Below are 24542 nucleotides of genomic sequence, written 5' to 3' on the forward strand. Positions count from 1 at the left end.
GAATCAGCTACGTGCAGGACTTTTGTTCTAAAATATAGCGTTAACAGTAGCGTTAACGTAGTATTAATCTGTCAGCCAACGTGTTCTGAACGTTTGGTAAATCTGTTCTTTTAATTTCTTCTTGATGACTCAAAACGTCTTCGGACAAACAGAAATCGTATCGGTCGTCGGCAAGTAAACACATGCCAAGGAGACAAGCCGGATGTCAGGGATTTATCTAGGAAACTGTTCGAGGAAAGTGGAAAAATAAAGAACAGATGAGAAATAAAGAAGAGAAGAAACAAAATATTCCGCTTGAAGTTCCCAGTGTTTCGATGTCAGAACCATTCAAGTGCAAATATTGGAAAAGATTTGCTAGGTACATTTTTCAGAAATGTAAGAAGCATCGTTTCTCACGTTATTTGTCACGTTAATAGCTTCCTAAAGTTAAAATATTAATTGCTTTAAACAAGTCGTAATTAATTCAGCTTTATTCAATTTCCTAGAATTTTTAGAATCTGCACTTTCTTGAATTCTGCGAGTAATATTCTCCATATTCTAATCGCATTTTTCTATCGTCAAAGGATTTGAGGATAATGCAAAAGGATATTTATTGATGTGCGAAATAAATGATCTATTTATTCGAGAATCGAAGTCGACTCTCAGTCGGGTTGGTCGTATCGGCGCTCGATTTTATTCCACCGATGAACTAAAGTGAAATTTACATTGTTTCGCCGTGTAGGAACATGGCGGATGAACGCTGCTTTCATACGCGGATGGAACGATGATGAAAGCAGCGTTCATCCGCCGTGCTTTTCGAAGCGGAACAGTGTAAATTCCGGCTTAACGTGGTTCAGAATGAACATATATCGGATGTTATAGCGAAGAGGGTGAAATTTGTTTGTGGAAAGACAACAGAAAAATCCGAATGCTAAAGGAGGCTGCCAAGAGCCGAAGAAATTTCGTTCGTTGAAAGAAAAGCGAGATTCGAATATGAAAAGTCTAAGAATAATAACAGGCTTGAGTTGAATGAATATTTATTTTCGTGTAAAAGATTACTAAATATAATTGAAACGTTGAATTTCAAAGTGCAGTCTCGGTTGTTCGTTTAACAGAAGTTGCGTATCATCTCACGTATTTCGAATTTTATCATAATTTCATTTCTTCCGAAATTTTAACGCGAAGAATAAGAAGGTGTAAATAGTCAGGTATTGCGAAAGTAGATAAACAAACTTTCAACCGATTAAATAATTAGTTAAACCCAAATACATATGCAATATTATATTACCAAAATTTTTCTACGCTTTCATTATACGATTGGATATTAATAGACCTGGTTAATCAACTTTTCAACCGACTAAATAATTAATTAAACCAAACTATCTATGCAACATTATATTACCAAAATGTTTTCTACGATCGATTATGAACATTAATAGGCCTAGTTAGTTAAATTTTCAACCGATTAAATAATTAATTAAACCAAAATACATATACAATATTATATTACCAAAATGATTCCTACGCTTTCATTATAGCCCTTAGAAAAGTCCTTAGGTTTATTGTGCACTCTTAGAAATTACAGAAAAAGCTGATAGTTATATAACAGGGAAAAACGGACATTTACCTAATGGAAAATGGTGGGTTTCCCCATGAAAGAGACACCCATGAGCCACGTTGATAGGAGGCTTCCTCCTCTTATCTTCATTCATTAATGCTGGCCATAACCAATGGGTATCGCGGATCGTTACCCTCACTTTTCATAACGAAAAGTGTGAACAACGAATCCGTTTCCTTCGTTTAAAAAATACCTACACACCTAGCATTTCTCGGGAATTACATGAGAGCGTAGGTTCAGTTATCTCTCAGTAATAACAGACTCAACATCTCAAGACTTCTTCGACTACAACATATCAACATATCAACATGTAAACATGTCAAACTGCTAGCACGTCGACATGTTCAACATGTCAACATGCCCAACATGTCAGCATGTTCAACATGTCAAACATGTCAGCATGTCAAACATGTCAACATGTTCAACATGTCAAACATGTCAAACATGTCAGCATGTCAACATGTCAGCATGTCAACATGTCAGCATGTCAACATGTCAGTACTTCAACATGTCAGCATGTTCAACATGTCAAACATGTCAGTACTTCAACATGTCAGCATGTTCAACATGTCAAACATGTCAGCATGTCAAACATGTCAGTACTTCAACATGTCAGCATGTTCAACATGTCAGCATGTCAAACATGTCAACATGTCAAACATGTCAGCATGCCCAACATGTCAGCATGTTCAACATGTCCAACATGTCAGTAAGAGTAATCTTTTCTTACTTTCTTACTTACTTTCTTGTTTAAAGTTGTTGGAAATACATAGTTTATAACCCTGTTAATCGCAGGGTTATACCAGCCGAACCACCCCATTATCTCAATGGAAATCGGGGGGTCGATCTATTCGTGGCGTCCATTATTACAATCGTAACGGGTATTTACGACTCCTGTTGACTCGTTTCCTCGTGAACGCGTCTCCCCGCGACTGATCGAAAATACAAATATTATATTACCAAGATTTTTCTACGCTTTCATTATACGATTGAACATTAGTAGACCTATGTAATCATCTTTTCAACCGACTAGATAATTAATTAAACTCAAATACATGTACAATATTATATTATCCAAATTTTTTACGCTTTTATTACACGATTTATGAACACTAATGGACATGGTTAATCAAATTTTCAACAGATCAAATAATTAATTAAACAAAAATACGTATACAATATTATATTAGCAAAATGTTTCCTACAATTGTATTATACAATTTATGAATACTAATACACTTAGTTAATCAATTCCAGTTAATTCAACTGATTAAATAATTAAACCAAAATGCATATATAATATTACATTACCAAAATCCTTCTACGTTTTTATTATACGTTTTACGAATACTAGTAGACCTAATTAAACAAACTTTCAATCGATTAAACAATCAATCAAACCCAAATACATGTACGATATTACATTATCAAAATTTCTCTATGCTTTTATTACACGATTTATAAACACTAATTGACCTGGTCAATTAAACTTCCAACTAATTAAATAATTAATCAAACCCAAGTACATGTACAATACTTCATTATCAAAAACTGTTTCCCCTTTAATTATACCACTTATGAACACTAATAAACCTAATTAAACAAACTTTCAACCGATTAAATAATTAAACGTAAACACATGTACGATATTACATTACCAAAATGTTTCCTACCATTCTATCATACGATTTACAAACATTAATAGACCCTCCCGTATTATCCTAGTTTTTCGATTATCCGAGATTGGTTCGGTGCACGCTATCTCGGATAATCCAGCTTTTATCGTATCGTTCGGTTTCTAAAATTGCTTAAACCGAATTTACACAGTTGCACTTTGGAGAAACACGGCGAATGATCGCCGCTTTCATTCTTGTCTCATACGCGGATAAATAATTTTAAAAGTATTTGTTTATTGATGCGCGTATGAAAGAAGAACGAAAGCGGCGTCTATTCAGCGTGCTGCTTCAAAGCGTAGAAACGCTATAATTCGACTTGAATTTCATTTCACGGATCTCTGTAACTTTCGAATCAGCTTGAAATGTTCGTTCGAGAGATCTCCTCCTACTAATCTTCTCGAATTTCAATTTCTTCTCCACTGGCATTCGACACGGATTCTTCCATAGCTTTTACAAGTGTTTCTACGAATGCTGGTCGTCGTCGTCGTACGTGAATACCATCGTCCTGTGCAATAAGGCGAGACATTACGAAAGGACGTCTAGTGACGAAACAATAGCCATCGACCGCGGAGAAATTTCGCACTGTGAATGTTACCTGTTCGACTGCAACACCTTTCCTTCCGACACCTGTTGGATATATCGACGCTGGAGAAGCCTCGTTTAAGTCGCACGCGAGGCAACAAAATGCTCCACGAGGCTATGATAACTAGATCCGAGCTATACCTCTCATAGAAAGACGACTAAAAAGAAAACACCGCACTGACCTCACTAAAGAAATTTTTTGCTTTTATTTACTAATTTTTACAATCAATTCTCGCATTGAGAATTTTCAGTAATTTTTTCTGGCGTGGCGCAGTGATATGGCTAAATATTTATAATAAGTTAATACTTATTATAGATAAGTATAATTTATAAGTAAGTATTGTAAATAAGTAAATATCACTTAATATAAATATCTAATTAAATCTAGTGTTTAGGTTTAACGGGTAGTGCCTCTTCAGCCTGCGGATCTGATCCGGCGTATCAAGTAATCCAGTAATTAGGAGGTTTTGATGTTTCTTGACTCTTTTGCTATATCTGTCGCTATATTTTGCTATTTCCTCTTTGACTGTGGGTATCTTGAGGTCACTAAAGAAATAAAATAGTCAAACTCGAAGATGGTATCCCGCTGGGGGTAGCCATCCACGTGTTATTTAGCAATTAAGTTAGAAAAATTTGCCAAATGTCCAGCTGGACAAATTGTAAAGTACAAATTAAATAATAGTAATAAAAAAAAAAACTAGATCTACGTGTGAAGGTGCAAAATACACGTAATACGCGCACGAACGAGAGATGTGTATTTATAGTACATATTCATATTTAGTATAATTAATATATTATAATACCCGTAGCATTTAATTTTAGTATTTTGGATCGCGGATGTTTATGTATTCATAGGAAATTTGAAGCTTCGAAGATGCACTTACTTAAGAATGCACGTGATACTCGTAACATTTGTTATTTGCTATTTTACTGTTGTGTGTACTTTACTATTTTGTTTCTTTATTGTTACTTCTACTATTATTATTATTTTTTTTCTCAGTAATTCCAGCCTCAAGGTCAGGGAATGGACATGGTTTACAACATTCATTACTTAACTCTCATTCATCCTTCCATTCTTCAGGCATATCCCAGTCCTTATCCTATTCATCTTCATCTGTCTCTCCCTCTCTTCTCCTTATTTTCCAGCTTTCTCAATCAACTGACCATTTTTCTTTCTTTCCTACCATTTAATACTTCCCTTAGAGTATTTCTTCGCCTAATTCTACCTTTCCAGTTTCAGTGTATTCCTATTTATTTTAATAATTACTACCATATCACTAAATTACAATTTATATATTAATTTCAAAATTACTTGCATTTTTAGAGAGAAAGAGAGAGAGAGAATTACAGTTCACCATTAAAGTATGGTCGAAAACATTGTTCGTTGCGTGGCTGCAAATGACAGGAACATATTGAATCGTGTTACGCGGGACACCCTGTATATGCTGCATTCGAGTACTCGAATTCTGTGCGACGTGGAAAATTGCATTTTTTCGCGCGCAACTACAGAGTAGAAGTTTTGTGCATGGATCCACTCCTTTCATTCTGCCATTGTTTTTTATTTCTTTTACAATCCTTCGTTTATTTAGGGAAGATAATATAATAGCACGCAGGAGATCGGGCGTGTACATTTTATTTCTTTTTATTCGAACGACTGCTTTTGAAAGAGCTTTCTATTATTTTCCGCTTCTATCGCAAAATATCGTTTCAGATAAACTTTTAGTCTATTATACTTATCTATAATAAGTATTAACTTATTATAAATAATTAGCCGTGTCACTGGGCCACGCCAGAAAAATTACTGAAAATTCTCAACGCGAGAATTGATTGTAATTTTAATAAATAATAAAAAAAAAAAAACTTTTAGTCTATGTCCCGACTGTATAGTTTCGTTTCTCGCCGTGCTTTTTTTCAATCGAGCTTTGACATTTTTCATTTTATTTTACCTATTTCTCTCTGCAATTTGCAACTAAATATTTTACAATATTACGACTATATGAAATATTTCCTACCTACGCTCGCTATCATTTCACCAATATCTGCCACACACTCGTCCTATCTAGCGATTAGCTTCTCACTACTTTTGCTTCTCCTCGCGGTCAGGTACAATGTTTGTCATCACTTGTTTCATCAAATGTCCAGCTGGACAAATTGTAAAGTGCAAATTAAATAAAAAAAAAATTTGCTTTCTCCTATAGCACTGTCCACTATCCGCTTCAAATTTAAAGCTCGAACATGGTATTCCGTTGGGAGATGCCATCCACGCGTTATTTAGCAATTAAGTTCGAAAAATTTATCAAATGTCCAGGACAAATTGTAAAGCACAAATTAAACAATAAAAAAAATCTTCTAGGAGAACTCTGTGTTTAGTTTTTGGCACAACGATTCTCCTTACAGCGGCTTCTTTCGTCTCTATTAGAGTACCGCGGAAAGATCGCCGACATACAGACAATGTGGACGATAAAGCGCAAACGTCGACAAGCCGAAAGGGTCGGAGAACTTCAATAAGCCTAACGACTATCAATATATTTCGGCACCGCAGTCGTTGATCGTTCAGTTAGCCACCAGAGAGTCCAGAGTGAAAAGTTGTTAATCGAGAGTTGTGATATCACTGCATTAAGTTGGACATAATCTAACATATAAACACTCACCACACTAAAGAAATAAATCAATCAAATTCGAAGATGGTATCCCACTGGGGCTAGCCATCCACATGCTATATTACTATATGTTATATATATACTATATATATATATATATATATATATATATATATATATATGTATAATATATATGTATATATTACTATATATATCCACATGCTATATCACTAAGCTATAATATTTTACCAAATGTCCTACTGGACAAATTGTAAAATGTAAATAAATAATTAAATAAAAAAAAACTGCATTAAGTTCGAGTTAAATGATCATCGTTTTCTGTTTAATCCACTGTAACAAATCCATCTATCAATACATTATCATACAGGATAGAAACCAGTGGAAATGCTAATTTCTAACATTTCTGAATAAAGAATTTCTATAATACGTTTGCTCTCTCTATTCTGAGATATAAAACCTCAACAGCTGCAGTTGCGTTTACGTAGACACGCGAATTTGCATCGACTATTATATTATATATTGCGATGACTATTGGTATCTTCGAAGAAATCCAATCATTAGTCACTACCTATGAATATGTATATGGTGTTTGCAAAGCTCGAACGATGTAATTTATTTATTCAAGTAGTGGAGCAAAGTATCTTATATTTAAATTTTAGAATATTCTCGAACACAGACAAACAGAATGTCCGCTATATATTATGGTAACAGATGCATTTTCGCGTTTAAACGCTACAGTACAGTGCAGATTATCGAGAATATTGATTGACGCAACGATCGATTATTATTGGAACGTCAGCTAGTGGAAGAATCGGCGATTGTGAAGAAGATTGGACGATAAGAACAGAAGACACTAGATAGAAAGAAATTGTTATATTTTTATTCAGAATTTTCTATTCCTTTTTGATATTAATATTTAAAATATACGTCTAAATAACTGACCTGCTCTCAATATATTTACAAACGTCGTGACTAGTTTGGAAAATTTATTTTTCTCATATTTTCAAAGCAAATATTATAAGTAGAAAATAGGTTCTATCGTAAAATAAAACAGCACTGATAGAAGACACGTAGAAAATGATATCGAACCTTGTTATAGATCATTCGTTTAGGAGGAAATTTTACAAACGTCGAAACTGCAAATGAAAGCAACAAAAAGAATATAACACTACAGATGTATTCGTATTGAAAAATGTATGCAATTCAGCGGCTAAAGAAATATGAATTAGATATTGAAACAAGTTAATAATCTTCCTAATCTCTTTCCTTTGACTAAATAAATGTTTATTTTCTCTTTTAATATCTATATTACATTTATAGCAAATTACGGTATATTAAATAACCAGGAAATTAAATAAAATTTAAGAGAAATGCTTGTTCTATTATCTGAAAATTCAATCAACCCGACAATCTCTTCACGGAGTCAGATGCCAGAGTTTTTCGTGTTTCGAAAAATGTATACTACGATAGTCGCAATCTCGGAGAAAATAAAATTCCATTGTAAAAATCTGGTATTTTAGAATATTCATATCTCTCTAATGCAAGTGAGATTTTTACCACTTTGCAGAATTGGAAGAATCTCACCTACCATACGATATATGACAGTAACTAAACTGATATATAAAAGTAATTGTTTGATTTACTTATCTGATAAGCATCGGATTCTTTGTTTTCTTTCTAAACGTACGTATGTAAGTATCTACAGAGTGATTCAGTTACATCGGTCGCATTAAATCGCTTGTAAACTGTTTCCACCAAAAGTCACGCTACACGGTAATTAGCTTTTTACTATTTCGAATTTTTAATTCGAATACGGAGGTCGCCGCGAGTCTTTCTATTTTTTTACAGCGATTCAGACAGCAACGTGTAACTGTCAGCTATTAGCAACGTATAAAATGTTCGTTTTCTCCGGTTAAGCTAAATATGATTTTGCTTTAAGCCGCGCTAACCTTTTAAACTTCTCGGTCCAAGTAATTGGCTGTATCTTTAAAATTCCTCTGCCTTCGTCATAGAAAACCTGTTCCTATTGTTCCTATAATGCTATTTCGGAGAAATATCTTGATTCCGAGTCTTATAGAATATTCGTGTCCTCGTTCTTCAATTTGAAGCTAGTCTCGCTAGAAAAAGATTAAGAGAACCGAGGACGATTAGCATATCCATCGCCAATGCCTCTTTCAAACTCTACATTAGCATTATATGCAGCTCTGATAGTAGAATTATTAGTCTTAAACTCAGAAGCGAGCTTGAACTATGATTTACAATTACAAGTGCCAGTTTTATTGCATATCGGCCTTGAAAGATCCATTTAATTGCGCCATGATATCTTGTCACACGTAACTATGATAATTACGAAGAAAAAGTCGCCGCACTTCGAGATTTATATAACATGTCGTTAAAACGCATCTTATCAAAATTATCAAGCGCCTAAATATCGTCCGGAACGACAGTTTCCGAATATTCGCGCAGCAGAATTTGCTGGACCAAAGCGAGCGAATTAGGTGAATTGCCCTGTACCTCTGCCATTGTCACGTAGGAGACACAAGAAATCACGAAATTGACAGATCACCGGTGCTCTCCTCGCGTCGCAGTTCGAACGTTTTACAAATAAGGTAAAGAATTAGACTTTAGATATATTTAGTAGTAAAATTTATTGTACGAATCCAACAGAGTGACGGTTCAGAGTGTTAGAACAGGGAATGTCGAGAGCTGATTTTAGGAAGGTTTATATACTATGGGTTTGGCTCCTATGGAGGAGGTGTCGATGGGGGTGTCGCCGGGGCTCAGGTCAGAGATGGTCATGCTGTTACTGTTTTCTGACACTGAAACACCCTCTACGTTGCCGTTTCGATGGCCTGCGGGATGTTCGTTAGACCCCCTTGGTTTTTCCATTGCTAATTTATGGCTCGGTGACACTATCTATGCTGCAGCTGTTGCAGCTGTTTTAATTAATCAAAGGAAAATTTTCTCACGAAGATGTTCGACCTGTTATCGTAGAAAATTTGTATTACGTTGTCCCAAAAGTTTCTTTCGTTTCATAAGTGAAATAATAAATGCACAACATTTTTTATTTTATACTATTTTATAGATTTACGTATGATCCATTAATAGAATAAAATAGATCAGACATAATTCAATAAAATAACATAAAACAAAAAAGGTTGTGCATTTACTACTTCCTTATAAAACGACAGGAACTTTTGGGACAACCTTGTATTTCCATAACGAATGTTTTTTTTTTTTATTTATTTGTTGAAATTACAATCAATTCTCGCGTTGAGAATTTTCAGTAATTTTTCTGGCGTGGCGCAGTGACATGGCTGTTTATTTACAATAAGTTAATACTTATTATAGATAGGTATAATTTATAAGTATTATAAGTAAGTGCATATGCTTAATTTGGATAATTAAATGAATCTAACGTTTAGGTCTAGCGGGTAGTGCCTCTTCAGCCTGCGAATCTGGTCCGTCGTATCGAGTAGTCCAGTGATTAGGGGGTTTCGATGTTTGTTGACTCTTTTGCTATATCTGTCGCTATATTTTGCTATTTCCTCTTTCTTGGTATCTTGAGGTCACGATGGATGGTTTCGTTGGTAACATACCAAGGTGCGTCCATAACGAATGTGTGGTGCAAAAACACTTTAAAATTTCATTAGCACCGTAGTGAGACACGTCTGTCATGATTATATTGATGGAATTTGCAAGCAGTCTGCAAATGTAGGAATGACAAGATGTTTGTTTCTCAGTGTTACATATGCCGACAGCTAACTAATTCTTTAGCGAATGCGATGCTATTGTCACGTAGGAGACGCAAGAAATCACGAAATTGATAGATCACCGGTGATCTTCTCGCGTTGCAGTTCGAACGTTTCACGAATAAAGTAAAGAATTAGACTTTAGATATATTTAGTGGTAAAATTTATTGTACGAATCCAACAGAGTGACGGTTCAGAGTGTTAGAACGGAGAATGTCGAGAGCTGAGTTTAGAAAGGTTTATATACTATGGGTTTGTCGACGGGGGTGTCACCGGAGTTCAGATCAGAGATGGCCATGCTGTTGCTATTTTTTTTTTCTGCGGGATATTCGTTAGACCCCATTGGTTTTTCTATAGTTAATTTATGACTCTGACACCATCAAAGCCCAATTTCTTCGTCGGTTCCTAGCTTCCTTATTGCTTCATCATATCCTATCCTACGTAACTACGATAATCCTGAAGAACAAAGTCGTTGCATTTCGAGATTTACATAAGATCTCCTTAAAACACATCTTATCAAAATTATCAAGCGTCTGGACATCGCCTGAAACGACAGTTTCTGAATATTCGCGCAGCAGGACTTGCTGGCATAAAGCGAGCGAATTAGGTGAATCGCCTTGTACCTCGAGTTTCTATACCCGCCATCAAATTCTCAATTTCTTCGTCAATTCCTGGCTTCCTTATTGCTTCGTAATATTCTATCGCACGTAACTACGGTAATTGAAGAGCGCTGGTAAAAAATTGCTGTAAATGGGAAGAAACAAGTTTTCAGGAAAAAAAGGAAATCTTATGCGTTAACGTAGCCCCAATTGAAGGGAAAGAAAAGTGCGTCTATAGAAAAGCCTGTGCGTGTCAGTTCTTAGTTGTAGACAAAACTCGATGACCCATTCGTTTGGATAGACCACATAGACAGAAGCAATTGACAGAAGCAAGAAACGATTGACTAATGTTTATTGGTGTTTATACTTTTTTCTACAGAGACAACATCGTGATACCGTCTTCTAACATTATTAATAACTACGATATTCAAAAGGGAAAATTGCAGTTGAATTCTACGCTACAATATTCTCATTGCTAAGTGGAACATTTCCCAATAAAAGATCAAAGTTTCTCAATTTTGGCACCTACAGTGTTTTCAGCGAGCACTGCTCAATTATAAATAAAGTGTTCCAAAAATCGCACAAGTGTAACTAAAAATTGTGTAAATAAAATGTAAATAGAAGACGTAGATAAAAATCGAACCGGATATCGTCTTCAACGAATAGTGTACGAATATTCGCACAGAAGAATTTATCAAATTCAGAAATGATCGAATTAGGTGAATCAGTCTAAAGTTTCTATACTGTGTCATTAAATCTCCAATTTCTTCGTCAACGCCTCAGGAAGCCTATTCCTGATTCGTCCGTATAAGGAAGCTTTCGAAGCAGCCCGCTGGAAGCTTACACGACGTCGGGAAACGCGGCAGCGGATAATTGGGCCAATTAAATGTTAATGGAGCCGCGTGACGCGAATGTTAATGTCGTTCGGTTCGAACGATCATATTCGTTTGCGCTGCGTGGCGACGCGTTTGTTTTTCAGCCAGTGGCGGTGCGCGAAGAGGAAAAGCTGTTGGAACGGCGCCAAAATGCGAGAGAAGCCATCGAAATTCGTCGACGCCCTGCGTTCACCTGTCGAACGTTCCCGATCGACTCGTGTCGAATCTGGCGGCTCCGCTTCGAGGAAACGTCTATCCAGGACGGAGGACCGCCAGATGAGAAAACGAAGGCAGCGTGATCCACGCGTACTCGCCGATTACGTAAGCTCTTTACCGACTCTATTTGCGGAACGGTCGTCTGTTCGAAGGTGAGAGGTACGCCGACCTTCTCCGCAGACAATGTCCCACTAGTCAGTCGCTAGAGAAGCTAAGCTGTTTGCCGGGGATCGAACAGAGACGGCCAGGGCCGAGGTACCGTTCGATTTTCGAACGATGACCATTCGCCTCTTCGTCGTTGGGATTAACGCGTTGACGACCGCTAAAACTTCGCTGCCACTTACTCTGCCGCTTTCGCGATTTCACTTACGCGCGACAAATACACTTAGCTGCTGACGAGGAGACGTTAAGGAACTTTCAATGATCATTTGGGAATTACGGTATATTTTTTATCTTTTGGTACACGTTGGAACACGAAGTCAGAAATGGTAAGAAGAGATGACAATCTATACGTGAAATTGCGATATATTTTTTTTGATCGCATAGTCGAGCGAGTTTACGATTAACGTTGAACCGGATGAACGAAATAGTAGCTGGGACGAGAGTTAGGAAACGTTCTTTGCTCGAGTTATGTAACACGACGGTTTTAGTGCGGGAACTTGTAACAAAAGCTAGAAAAGTAGAGAATAATCGAGTGAGATGTTGGTAATTCTTGGGTTTCATGACTGCATCATGGTATCTGCGTGGCTACTGAATATTCAATTAATCGAACACAAGACGCAGTCGATATTTCACATTATATTTTTGGAATTTTTTGTTTTTTTTTTTGTATATTTTTAAAAGATTAACTTCCCAGTTGACGTCTGAGGTAATCTCACAGATGTTCAAGCGTATTCAAGTCAGGAGATTGACTCGATCGTTCGATTATATTAATATTCTGTTGCAAGAGAAATTCAGTCGTAGTTATACGAGTTTTGGAGATAGAAATGATCCGAGGCATTAGACCATAATGCGAGTTTCGCCTCTGATTATTATGTGTATCGTGCCTCGTCATCTAAAAAGTAAACAAGTTTCGGAATGATTCTTTTTATTACGGACCTCCAGTTCCAGAATTTATTCGTTCAATTTTACGGCTTTTACGTGTTCGATCAAAGAGCGGTCGTAGAAAACTCTGTAAGTGGCAAACAGGTGAAACGAGTTTTTCAGGGGAAAAAGAAACCTCGTGCATGAACGTAATCCGAAGTCCATGGAAAAGAACGGTGTATCTAGAAAATAGAATAATAAATAGGAAATAATAAATAGAAAATTCTATACGTGCCATTTCTTGCGATCAGCTGTAAAGAAAACTCAATGCTGCGTTCGTTTAAATGCACAAGCCAAGAAACGATTAGCAAATGTTTATTGCTGCTTACATCTTCTTCCACAGAGCCAACGTTATGACATCACATTCTATCGTTATCAACAATTATTCAGAAAGGAAAATTGCGCTTCAATTCTACGCTACAGCATTTTCCAATGAAAATCAACATTTTTCTATCTTCGCACTTATAGTGTTTTTTTACAAGCATTCTTCAATTATTCTACCAAATTCAGAAACCAAACTGTGGCAAAATCAGTAACATTTAAAGGCGACAAATACTATACTTGTGTATAAAATGATCTTTTTTCTTCCTTTATATATTTTATATTTTATTTAATATTTTATTACATTTTTTATCATCCTCGAGTCTTTACAATCTGTCCAAGGAAAGGGAAATTGCGCTTCAATTCTACGCCACAGCATTTTCCAATGAAAAATCAACATTTTCCTATCTTCGCAATTATAGTGTTTTTTACAAGCATTCTTCAATTATTCTACTAAATTCAGAAACCAAACTGTAGCAAAGTCAGTAACATTTGAAGACGACGAATACTATACTTGTGTATAAAATGATCTTTTTTCTTTCTTTATACATTTTATATTTTATTTAATAGTTTATTACATTTATTATTATTCTTGAGTCTTTACAATTTGTCCAGGGAAGGGGAAATTGCGCTTCAATTCTACGCCACAGCATTTTCCAATGAAAAATCAACATTTTTCTATCTTCGCACTTATAATGTTTTTTACAAGCACTCTTCAATTATTCTACCAAATTCAGAAACCAAACTGTAGCAAAGTCAGTAACATTTGAAGACGACGAATACTATACTTGTGTATAAAATGATCTTTTTTCTTCCTTTATACATTTTATATTTTATTTAATATTTTATTACATTTATTATTATCCTCGAGTCTTTACAATCTGTCCAAGGAAAGGGGAAATTGCGCTTCAATTCTACGCCACAGCATTTTCCAATGAAAAATCAACATTTTCTTATCTTCGCAATTATAGTGTTTTTTACAAGCATTCTTCAATTATTCTACCAAATTTAGAAACCAAACTGTGGCAAAGTCAGTAACATTTGAAGGCGATAAATACTATAGTTATGTATAAAATGATCTTTTTTCTTCCTTTATATATTTTATATTTTATTTAATATTTTATTACATTTATTATTATTTTCGAATCTTTACAATTTGCCCAGGAATTCGGTAAAGTGGCTTAACGATGTTGTGATCGTAGCACGAACACGTTTACTCCACTGGAGAAATAATAGTCGTCGGTGTAATAATCGCACAAACGCGATCGCGTGTTTTACGGAAATGTATTTATGTTTTAGGGAAATTGTCAAGAATTCACAGATAAAAATCAGAATAAAAAATCACACGAGCGTTTTCTTCGCAGTGTTCTGGATCAGACGTGCAGAGAAGTGGCTTGGTTCTAACATCGAGACGACGATGATCCAATCTGGTATAATGTTATCTAAAGAACGATTAAGAAATAATCTACGTGTCTGACAATGAAATTTTTCGTTTTCTTTTGCTAACGTGTGTCATAAGGAAAGGAAAATCCTCGTTATCGATCGGCAAAATGCGAAGAACAGGTTGTTGCGACGAACCACACCGAATGGATGTTCGTTTTTAACTCGTTTACGGGACAGAATCGAATAGTGTTCGTTTGAACGAGCTAGCTTGGCAACCAAGTACGTTCAATTGAATTCAATGAAAGATCGTCTCGAGAGAGGTTGTATGGTTGCGTATGGTTTGCTGTTCGTGATGCGTGTAACACCGACAGACTTTGTGCTCTTCGCCATCTTTCGCTGTGAAAATATACGGCCATGTATTCTCTTGAAGCGAATCTTTTTCGAAAGTGAAAGATAATTACAATTGTTACAACTTTCTCTGTCTACGTATTACATCGCGATATTTTACAGCAAACATTCTGATCAAAAGCATCGGTTCATCGAACAATGTTAATCGATTTAAATTAGGTTTGGCAAGGGGAACTCATTGCGTCAAAGCAACATATTTTTTCGCTACCCGATAAGAATTTTTCATATTTTTGTGCAGTGTTACAATGTAATTTTTAGAATTTAAACGTACACAAGCGTGAAATTTTGCAAGTCAGAAATTACAAATTATCGATAAATTCACGTTAATGATATACAAGCAAATTGTACAAATTTAACTGATTGTCTCGCTTGACGTAAAATTGTAAAAAACTGCCTATACAACAAAAGTCTGCAAATAATTTTATTCATAATTCCTTCTCACGATTGATATTGAATTTAAACAATTTTTAAAACAAATTCCGATACCAGTATACGAGCATGATGAAAAGGAGAAGGGATTTCATTTTCCGATCTAGTTCCAAGTCATCTTCAAGGGCGATTCAATTCAATTGGATGACGCCAAACTTGATTAAATTAAAATTGGATATCACATGCGATTAACTTACGGTATTATCTCGAGCTATGTGCGAGACATGGCCTATCCTCGATTCACTTGCACAACATATTCTATTGTGTGGACGAGTGAAACTGGAACATTTATCGAGAGGTTTTTTCAATTATTTGCAAACGATTATGCACTTTAAATATCCGAAATTTACTAGGAAACTATTTTGTCGTGGCTCTAATTGTTATATATTATCGATGAGATATATAATTTGTCAACAATAGATGACTTACAAAAATGTACGTATCTTACAGTAATAACGCGTTTATGCAAATAAAATTACTTGCTATAATAAATTATTCTTATTCTTCAATTATTCGTATTAAAAATCGTTTAAAAATATCTCGCGTTATACTAAAATTTCATTGTGCTTTTCTTTGCATGTTACATACGTGAACTATTGGAATATTATAAACTGAATTAATATAATACGCTTCCGTAAATAAGATTATTTGCCACAATAAATTATTATTATTCTTCAATTATTCGTATTAAAAATTGTCTAAAAATATCTCGCGTTATACTAAAATTTCATTGTGCTTTTCTTTGCATATTACATACGTGAACTATTGGAATATTATAAACTGAATTAATATAATATGCTTCCGTAAATAAGATTATTTGCCACAATAAATTATTATTATTCTTCAATTATTCGTATTAAAAATCGTTTAAAAATATCTCGCGTTATACTAAAATTTCATTGTGCTTTTCTTTGCATATTACATACGTGAACTATTGGAATATTATAAACTGAATTAATATAATATACTTCCGTAAATAAGATTATTTCCCACAATAAATTATTATTATTCTTCAATTATTCGTATTAAAAATTGTCTAAAAATATCTCGCGTTATACTAAAATTTCATTGTACTTTTCTTTGCATATTACATACGTGAACTATTGGAATATTATAAACTGAATTAATATAATACGCTTCCGTAAATAAGATTATTTGCCACAATAAATTATTCTTATTCTTCAATTATTCGTATTAAAAATTGTCTAAAAATATCTCGCGTTATACTAAAATTTCATTGTGCTTTTCTTTGCATATTACATACGTGAACTATTGGAATATTATAAACTGAATTAATATAATACGCTTCCGTAAATAAGATTATTTGCCACAATAAATTATTCTTATTCTTCAATTATTCGTATTAAAAATTGTCTAAAAATATCTCGCGTTATACTAAAATTTCATTGTGCTTTTTCTTTGCATATTACATATGTGAACTGTCGAAGTATTATAATCTGAACTACAATAATATAAGATACTTCCGTAAATAAGATTATTTACCAGAGCACATTATTCTTATCTTTTTCTCCACTTAAAAACATCTGACATTATACTAAAATTTCATTCTGTTTTTATTTATATATTACATGGACTGTTGTATTATTAAGAGTATTTATTATTTTATTTATTATTTACTTATTATCATTATGTAGTATTATTAGACTCGTACACTATATACTACCTTGAAAAACATTTAAATGTAAAGTGTATGACTGAAGGATTAAACGATAGTGCAATAAGCTGCTTACTTTACTAATATTTCATTCTCTGTATATTTTACACTGTTTATGTTGTATTCAATAGATAAGAAATATCTATTGAAATTTCATATTTAAATTTCAAACTTATTTAGGGAAAGACTGAAGAAGAAGTCGTGCAGGATTCACCGTAACGATAGGAAACAAGTAGATTAATCCTCTGAATCGTAGCTCTAACGTGACTAACCCTGGGTTAGGCTTGGCTAAAACTACTTAACGTGTGTAACCGTTATCCAGCATATTGAGCAATGGCCAAGGAAACGTGAGCTCTCTGCAGGAATTCTCGTGATTCCTTCGTGTTCTACAAAGTCATCTATTCATCAAACCGTACATTTTATTGGCTTTCGTAAATGATCCATTACTTTTCTCACACGGGAGACAATATATATTTCTATATCTTAGCAAAAATTGGCCGTTTATCGAATTGTATGAATATTAACAAATTTACGAAAATTTATGAAATATGAAGAATTTTTATTTTTAGAGATTATCGCGATAATGTAACGTATACACGGTGGTGAATATAAAATGGTACAAGTAAAAATGTATTTTCTAGTTTAATTAGTACGTTTAAAATCGCATTAACTGCAAGGCTATTTAATGGCGCTATAGGAGAATATACTACGCGCGAAGCGTTAACGTTTCACTAATTTGTCGGGCAATTTCGTCTCTTTAATAAACATGAACGAACCGCGGATTTTGCTATTTAATAAATTATATTTCAGGCAATTGAAAATCAAACGACTCGTTGTTAGATAATAAACTTTATTATTCGCATCGCGCAGTAGGTTCTTGTTCTTGTAACTCGTATGAAATTTCTAAAGTAATATTATTATATTTGTTAGATATTGCGCGTTATATCGCGAAATGAAGTACATGGAAAAATATTTACGGCATTTATAATCTCATCTCGAGCTGCCAGACTTTTTGTACCCGCTTCACATGCTATTTATCGTATGCTAATTATCACACGATAATTTTGAAAAGTTGCGTCAATATTAAAAAATCGACGAATAAAAACAAATTAAAAAGAAACAGGAAAGAATGAAGCTCATCGATATTAAAAGAAAATCACGTATCACCGGCATAGTTAAATTAAATAAAATTAAATACGGTACTATTAATTCGATATAGCAATGTTATAATACGAATAATATATTCTATAGCCATTATTATGATTAAATATAATCTAATTATATATCTACATAACATAACGTAATTGTCTTTATACAATCTGATAATTGAATATATTTTACAATATTCCATAATTCTATAATTCTAAATATCGTTTTCGATTAATAAAATAAAACGTAGAAACAATATATTTTACGCGATTAAATCTATTAATTTATGGAGGACGATCGTTTTCGAAAAATATGTAGTGATCGAACTATTGTATTTATAAACGAACTGGATGCACGATAATATGCACGATAAACTGTCTTTGAGCAAACAGATGGACTGCTAAATTTGTGTTATTAAATTTATCGCGATTCCCTATGAATCATCATCCATATCGGCTCCGAAATAAAAGATAAGCCGGTGGCCTCTACTTTGCACAAAAAGGAATTGTTTGTCGCAATGACTAGTCTATATTTGGCGAGTATTTTTTCTATTCTTTTTTTTTCCGCAAGGGAAAAGTAAAATTCTAGCTTGGACAATGTGCTATGTAAGAAGTAGACGTATTTAACACGGTATATCAGAAATCGATATGATAAGTGAGCAAGATGTTGCATAATAAATCTTGAACGAAGAAAATAATTTCTTCCACTGTGAAAATGAGTGTACAATAAAATATGACATATTTAAAAAGAAAATATATGTACAATGAATGAGACATAACAAAGTTCAATACGTTTACATTTACATTTTATTATATATTTGTATTATTATATTATATTATATTTATATTATATTATATTATTATATTATATTTACATTTATTATAAATTACATTTTATTATATATTTTTGTATATATATTTTTATTATATATTGTCGTAATTAAAATGCGTTACATTTTATTAAATACAACACGGGATAATTTTTTTGTTATAAACAGCGTTCTACTACATTTTTACTGTACTTGTCTCTATAATTGTGCTTAAGTATACTATGCTATAATCGTACTGAATAATGGAGAAACTTCAATCCAATTAATTGAAAATTACGAATTAAATTATATTACCTTTGACTTTGGAAAAAAGTACAAATTTCGTTATTTCCTACCACATCTTTCCCTTGCATTTCTTATATATCTATACATTTGCAAGTCAAATAATACGTTCTATTTAAAATTCATTTAAAAAAAGACTAGAGGCTATGGATATAAAGCGATAGGAGCAATTACGTTTAAAAAGTATAAAGTATACTTTGTTAAGAATCTGGGAAATCGGTCGCTGCAAACGATTTCTCCGAACAAATCCTATTCCTTCGATAAAACGAAAGGACCTGTTATGTATGCATTTAGCACAGTATTATCAGGAATCGATATAATCGATATAACGAGCCTCGAAACGAACATTTATAAAATCGACATTGTTGTGAGAAGGGTCAGCAGATAGTTAAATATATATAGAATGACTGCAAATATAATATCTACACATCATTGCATTTATTATTGCATTCGCATACAACATTGTCCTATAATCGATTCCTTATTTAGAATTAATTATTCAGAACCCAAATCATTAGTCAGATTCGTTTGTAATAAATTCCGTATCACTCGGCAGTACTTTCATGCGATTACAAAACTTAACATCGTGGAAATAAAATGTAGAATCTACCAAAAAAAAAAGAAAAGATGCTTCGTTGGAAGACAATGTGCATATACAAGTTTCTCTGTTACCACTGCATTACGCGAAAGATGCAGAGCATAAGCTGAGATAGCAAGCTACGTTATCGACAACTGCATCCATAATAAGCCTTTATATGTTACGTTAGAAGATAAGAAGACAACGAGATAAAAGTTTTAATCCATCGAACACTCTTATCGAAATATGCCATCTATAATGAGTCATACGTGAACGTTGGCGGGGAATTACAAAAGCCAAATTTGGTTATTAGGCGGCGGATGAAGCTACTTGTAGGTGATGTTATTACGTGGCTCGAAGATAAAAATAATCTCCCTCGAGTGTTCGCGGAGAAAAACACGTAAATATAAAATTGTACACTAGGTAGAATATCTTGAAAGGAAAGCGAAAATTGTGGGAAAGCAGAAATGCTAGGCGATGCAATTGTCAAATTCGAAGGCGATGGGCGAACGGCTGGAAGATCAGAAGACAATCTTCTCGATAGTCCTGGATAACAAGCATATTAATTAATTTATTTATTTATTCACTTTAAACTTTGTCCAAGGAGAATAAGAGGAACGAGCGGCGTGAAATTTGAACCAAATGACTGAGCCAGACTTGGTTGTATAACGAAGAATCTGGCAGTTTGTAAAACACTACCGAGCAAGCTAATTGCCATTAACTGAGGAATATTAGCTTCTGACAATTTCCATCAACACAGATTGACAAATAAGACGAAGCAGATGACTAACGCGATTTAGCCCATTATCCAACAACAATTTGTGTAGCGATATCTCCAACAGAAGTTGAACTTATGTACATAATAAATTAGATTTTGTTTGCGTCACTGGATGATAGAATTATATTAACAAGTGAATCACTAAATGATAGAATTATGTGAACAAGTAACCTTCCGATTGCCATTTCATCATATTGGTCGAACTGTTCTGTTTACAAATTCAATAATCTTCCACTGCGTAAGCGCACGTAATATCAACGATTTGAAATGAAGCAGCATACAAATTTCAGAAAGCAGAAAAAATTGTTCTATAAAGTTCGCTTTCGGTTTGTATCGTATCGTAATATTTGTAAGTTTGTCCTGCTACCTACCTATATACCTATTTTAGAGAGACACAATTTTTGTCCGGCTTGGTCGATGCGTATCCCGTTAGCCAGTTAGCATGTGTTACACCAGGCAGAGACGAAATATAAACCCGTTTACGTTAAAAGCTGACCCGCATATGCAATGACTCTCTTCACTCTTCCACGTTAATTTGCCTTCACATGGACAACATTGAAACAGGTTTTTATTCAATTGCACGCTACGTTCTATGCGTCTACAATTACTCGAATTATTATACAATTGACGTTATCGTATATGTACGATCTTGTACTTTAAAGATAAGGTTAAATCAAAAAATTACGCTCATACTGCTTTCTGCATTATATTGTAATGTTATGTGTATTATATCGTATTATAGCAACATGATGCAATTGACAATTATTTTTATTTCATAATATCTATATCTATTAATAACAGAATATCATTCTGTTTAGAATCCGAGATTTTACAGAATCTTCTCTTTTTTGTAGGAAGAGTGTAAGCATTTAACGTGTAATTTAAAAATATAATTTGTAATTTAAAAATAATAAATTTTTAAAAATATAAAAATATATATTGTAATAATAATATATAGTAAAAAATGTATTATCGCGTATTATGAAAATCTTATTATTAAAGATACAGTCAAATCGGAAGATTATACTGATAATATTTTGTATATTAAAAGTGTTTGTATATTATATCGTATCACAGCAATGTGATGTAATTGACAATTATTTTTATTTCATAATCTCCATGTCTATTAATAATAGAATATCATTGTGTTTAGAATCCGAGATTTTACAGAATCTTCTCTTTTTTGTAGGAAGAGTGTAAGCATTTAACGTGTAATTTAAAAATAATTGTAATAATAATATATATAGTAAAAAATGTATTATCGCGTATTATGACAATCTTATTGTTAAAGATATAGCCAAATCGGAAGATTATACTGATAATATTTTGTATATTAAAAGTGTTTGTATATTATATCGTATCATAGCAATGTAATGCAATTGACAATTATTTTTATTTCATAATCTCCATGTCTATTAATAATAGAATATCATTGTGTTCAGAATCCGAGATTTTACAGAATCTTCTCTTTTTTGTAGGAAGAGTGTAAGCATTTAACGTGTAATTTAAAAATATAATTTGTAATTTAAAAATAATAAATTTTTAAAAATATAAAAATATATATTGTAATAATAATATATAGTAAAAAATGTATTATCGCGTATTATGAAAATCTTATTGTTAAAGATACAGTCAAATCGGAAGATTATACTAATAATATTTTGTATATTAAAAGTGTTTGTATATTATATCGTATCACAGCAATGTGATGTAATTGACAATTATTTTTATTGCATAATCTCTATGTCTATTAATAATAGAATATCATTCTGTTTAGAATCCGAGATTTTACAGAATCTTCTCTTTTTTGTAGGACAAGTGTAAGCATTTAACGTGTAATTTAAAAATAATTGTAATAATAATATATAGTAAAAAATGTATTATCGCGTATTATGAAAATCTTATTGTTAAAGATACAGTCAAATCAGAAGATTATACTAATAATATTTTGTATATTAAAAGTGTTTGTATATTATATCGTATCACAGCAATGTGATGTAATTGACAATTATTTTTATTTCATAATCTCTACGTCTATTAATAACAGAATATCATTGTGTTCAGAATCCGAGATTTTACAGAATCTTCTCTTTTTTGTAGGAGCAGTGTGTTTTTTTCATTTCATTATTTAATTTGTACAGCAACACATTACAATTTGTCCAACTAGAAATTTATTAAATTTTTCTAGCTTAATTGTTCAATAACATGTGGATGGCTACCCCCAGCGAGATACCATCTTCGAGTTTGACTATTTTATTTCTTTAGTGAGGTCAGTGGGGTGTTTTCTTTTCAGTCTTCTTTCTATGGGAATTTTGCTCGCTTCAGCAGCCAGCTGAACTGTAAGTATTTAACGTGTAACTTGAAAATATTTGTACTTTCGAAATATATAGTCGTTTTTGTCGTACTTTGATCGCGCTTCCGGTACAATTATTACAGTTCAATTAGAAAAGGAAATAAGAAGGAATCGCTCAACGACATTTCACATAATTATTTACTACGAGCAATGTTTCAGCCTTGAGTATAACAAAGTGATTTAAAAAAAACCAGCTGTAACCATTATGTTTATTACGATCTTACGAAAAAACAAATCGACAAAAACGAAGCTTCCAATGCATCTTTGTTATCTGTTTAATTGCTCGAACGAGACGCATCCGATGGAAAATACACATAAGCGTGTAATTATTGTTTCTTTATGCTGTAACTGTATTAACAGAATCAATTTTTTTTCTGACGACATGACGTTAATTTCACACGGCACGCAACACAGTACGACGATATACGTAGTTGCAAGTAAATTTGAAAAATCACGTAACCAGTAACGAAACACGCATAACAAGCAACAGAAAAAAAAATAGGGAACAAGGTAATAGTACACGGAAAATAATAAATAGAATAGAAAAATCTGTAATTCGCATGTGTTTCTCGAGTTCAGTTTGCGAATGGAAATTTCGACTAAACGCTCTGCTGTTTCCTCTATAAATAGAAATGCTTTCGCTGTAAACGAACGAAAGCGAAAATACCGAAGACGGTCGAAGCTTTTTCTGCTTCCGCTTTGGCACGAGTTCAAGGTGATTTTTTTGCAACTTTTTGCGAGACGCTGACTTTTACGATGCAACTTTTCAACTGTGACGGGACTCAGCAGGCGCAACAATGTTCATCGGATAGCGGCATGTCTGTTCGAGCGAACTTATCGTTTCCAAAATAGATGGTCCTCTCCTAAACTTATTAATAGACGAGCAAGACGACGCGAATCTCTCGTTGCACCGCTATTATTGTGCCATGATGCCCCCATTTCGCCATTTCGTACGTGCTTATGCACTCGGACAGAATCGTTGTTTCAGATGCAAAATGTAAAGCGACGGTCTCTGACTAACGCGACGAAATTTTACTGCACACGGTTTTCGCGCATGGATTTTCAATTCTGGTTCTCTGTAGTTATACACAGGAACACGAAGCTATCCGATCTGACGATATTTTTGACAGAATTTTTACAATCAATTCTCATTAAGTAAATTGTCAGAATTTGAAGTCAATTCCCAGAGTTATAAGTAAATTATTTTGGCGTGGTACTGTAACTTGGATTATAAGCGTTTATAGTATGTTTGATTCTAGTTGAATCTAACGCTTAAATCTAAAGGGTAATGTGTTTTTAGTCTGCGGATCTGATCCGTCGTGTCAAGTAATTGGGTAACTAATGGGTTTTGGTGGTT

At 33.5% G+C, this 24542-nt stretch overlaps 1 protein-coding gene across 5 annotated transcripts in view; it reads right to left on the reverse strand.

Moving 5' to 3' along the window:
- Nucleotides 1-24542, reverse strand: part of LOC117242945 (myc box-dependent-interacting protein 1) — a 151502-nt gene that overhangs the window by 47643 nt on the left and 79317 nt on the right. For 4 of the 5 annotated variants that reach the window (XM_033510016.1, XM_033510015.1, XM_033510012.1 and 1 more), the window contains exon 2: nucleotides 15740-15821. The exons of the other annotated variant lie outside the window; for it this stretch is intronic. In XM_033510016.1, the coding sequence (XP_033365907.1) occupies nucleotides 15740-15821 (82 nt within the window). The remainder of the gene's footprint in view (nucleotides 1-15739; nucleotides 15822-24542) is intronic. 5 annotated transcript variants of the gene reach the window in all.

The sequence above is a fragment of the Bombus vosnesenskii genome, unplaced genomic scaffold, assembly GCF_011952255.1.
Source record: "Bombus vosnesenskii isolate JDL3184/JDL3185 unplaced genomic scaffold, Bvos_JDL3184-5_v1.1 scf7180000016281, whole genome shotgun sequence".
Lineage (NCBI taxonomy): Eukaryota > Metazoa > Arthropoda > Insecta > Hymenoptera > Apidae > Bombus > Bombus vosnesenskii.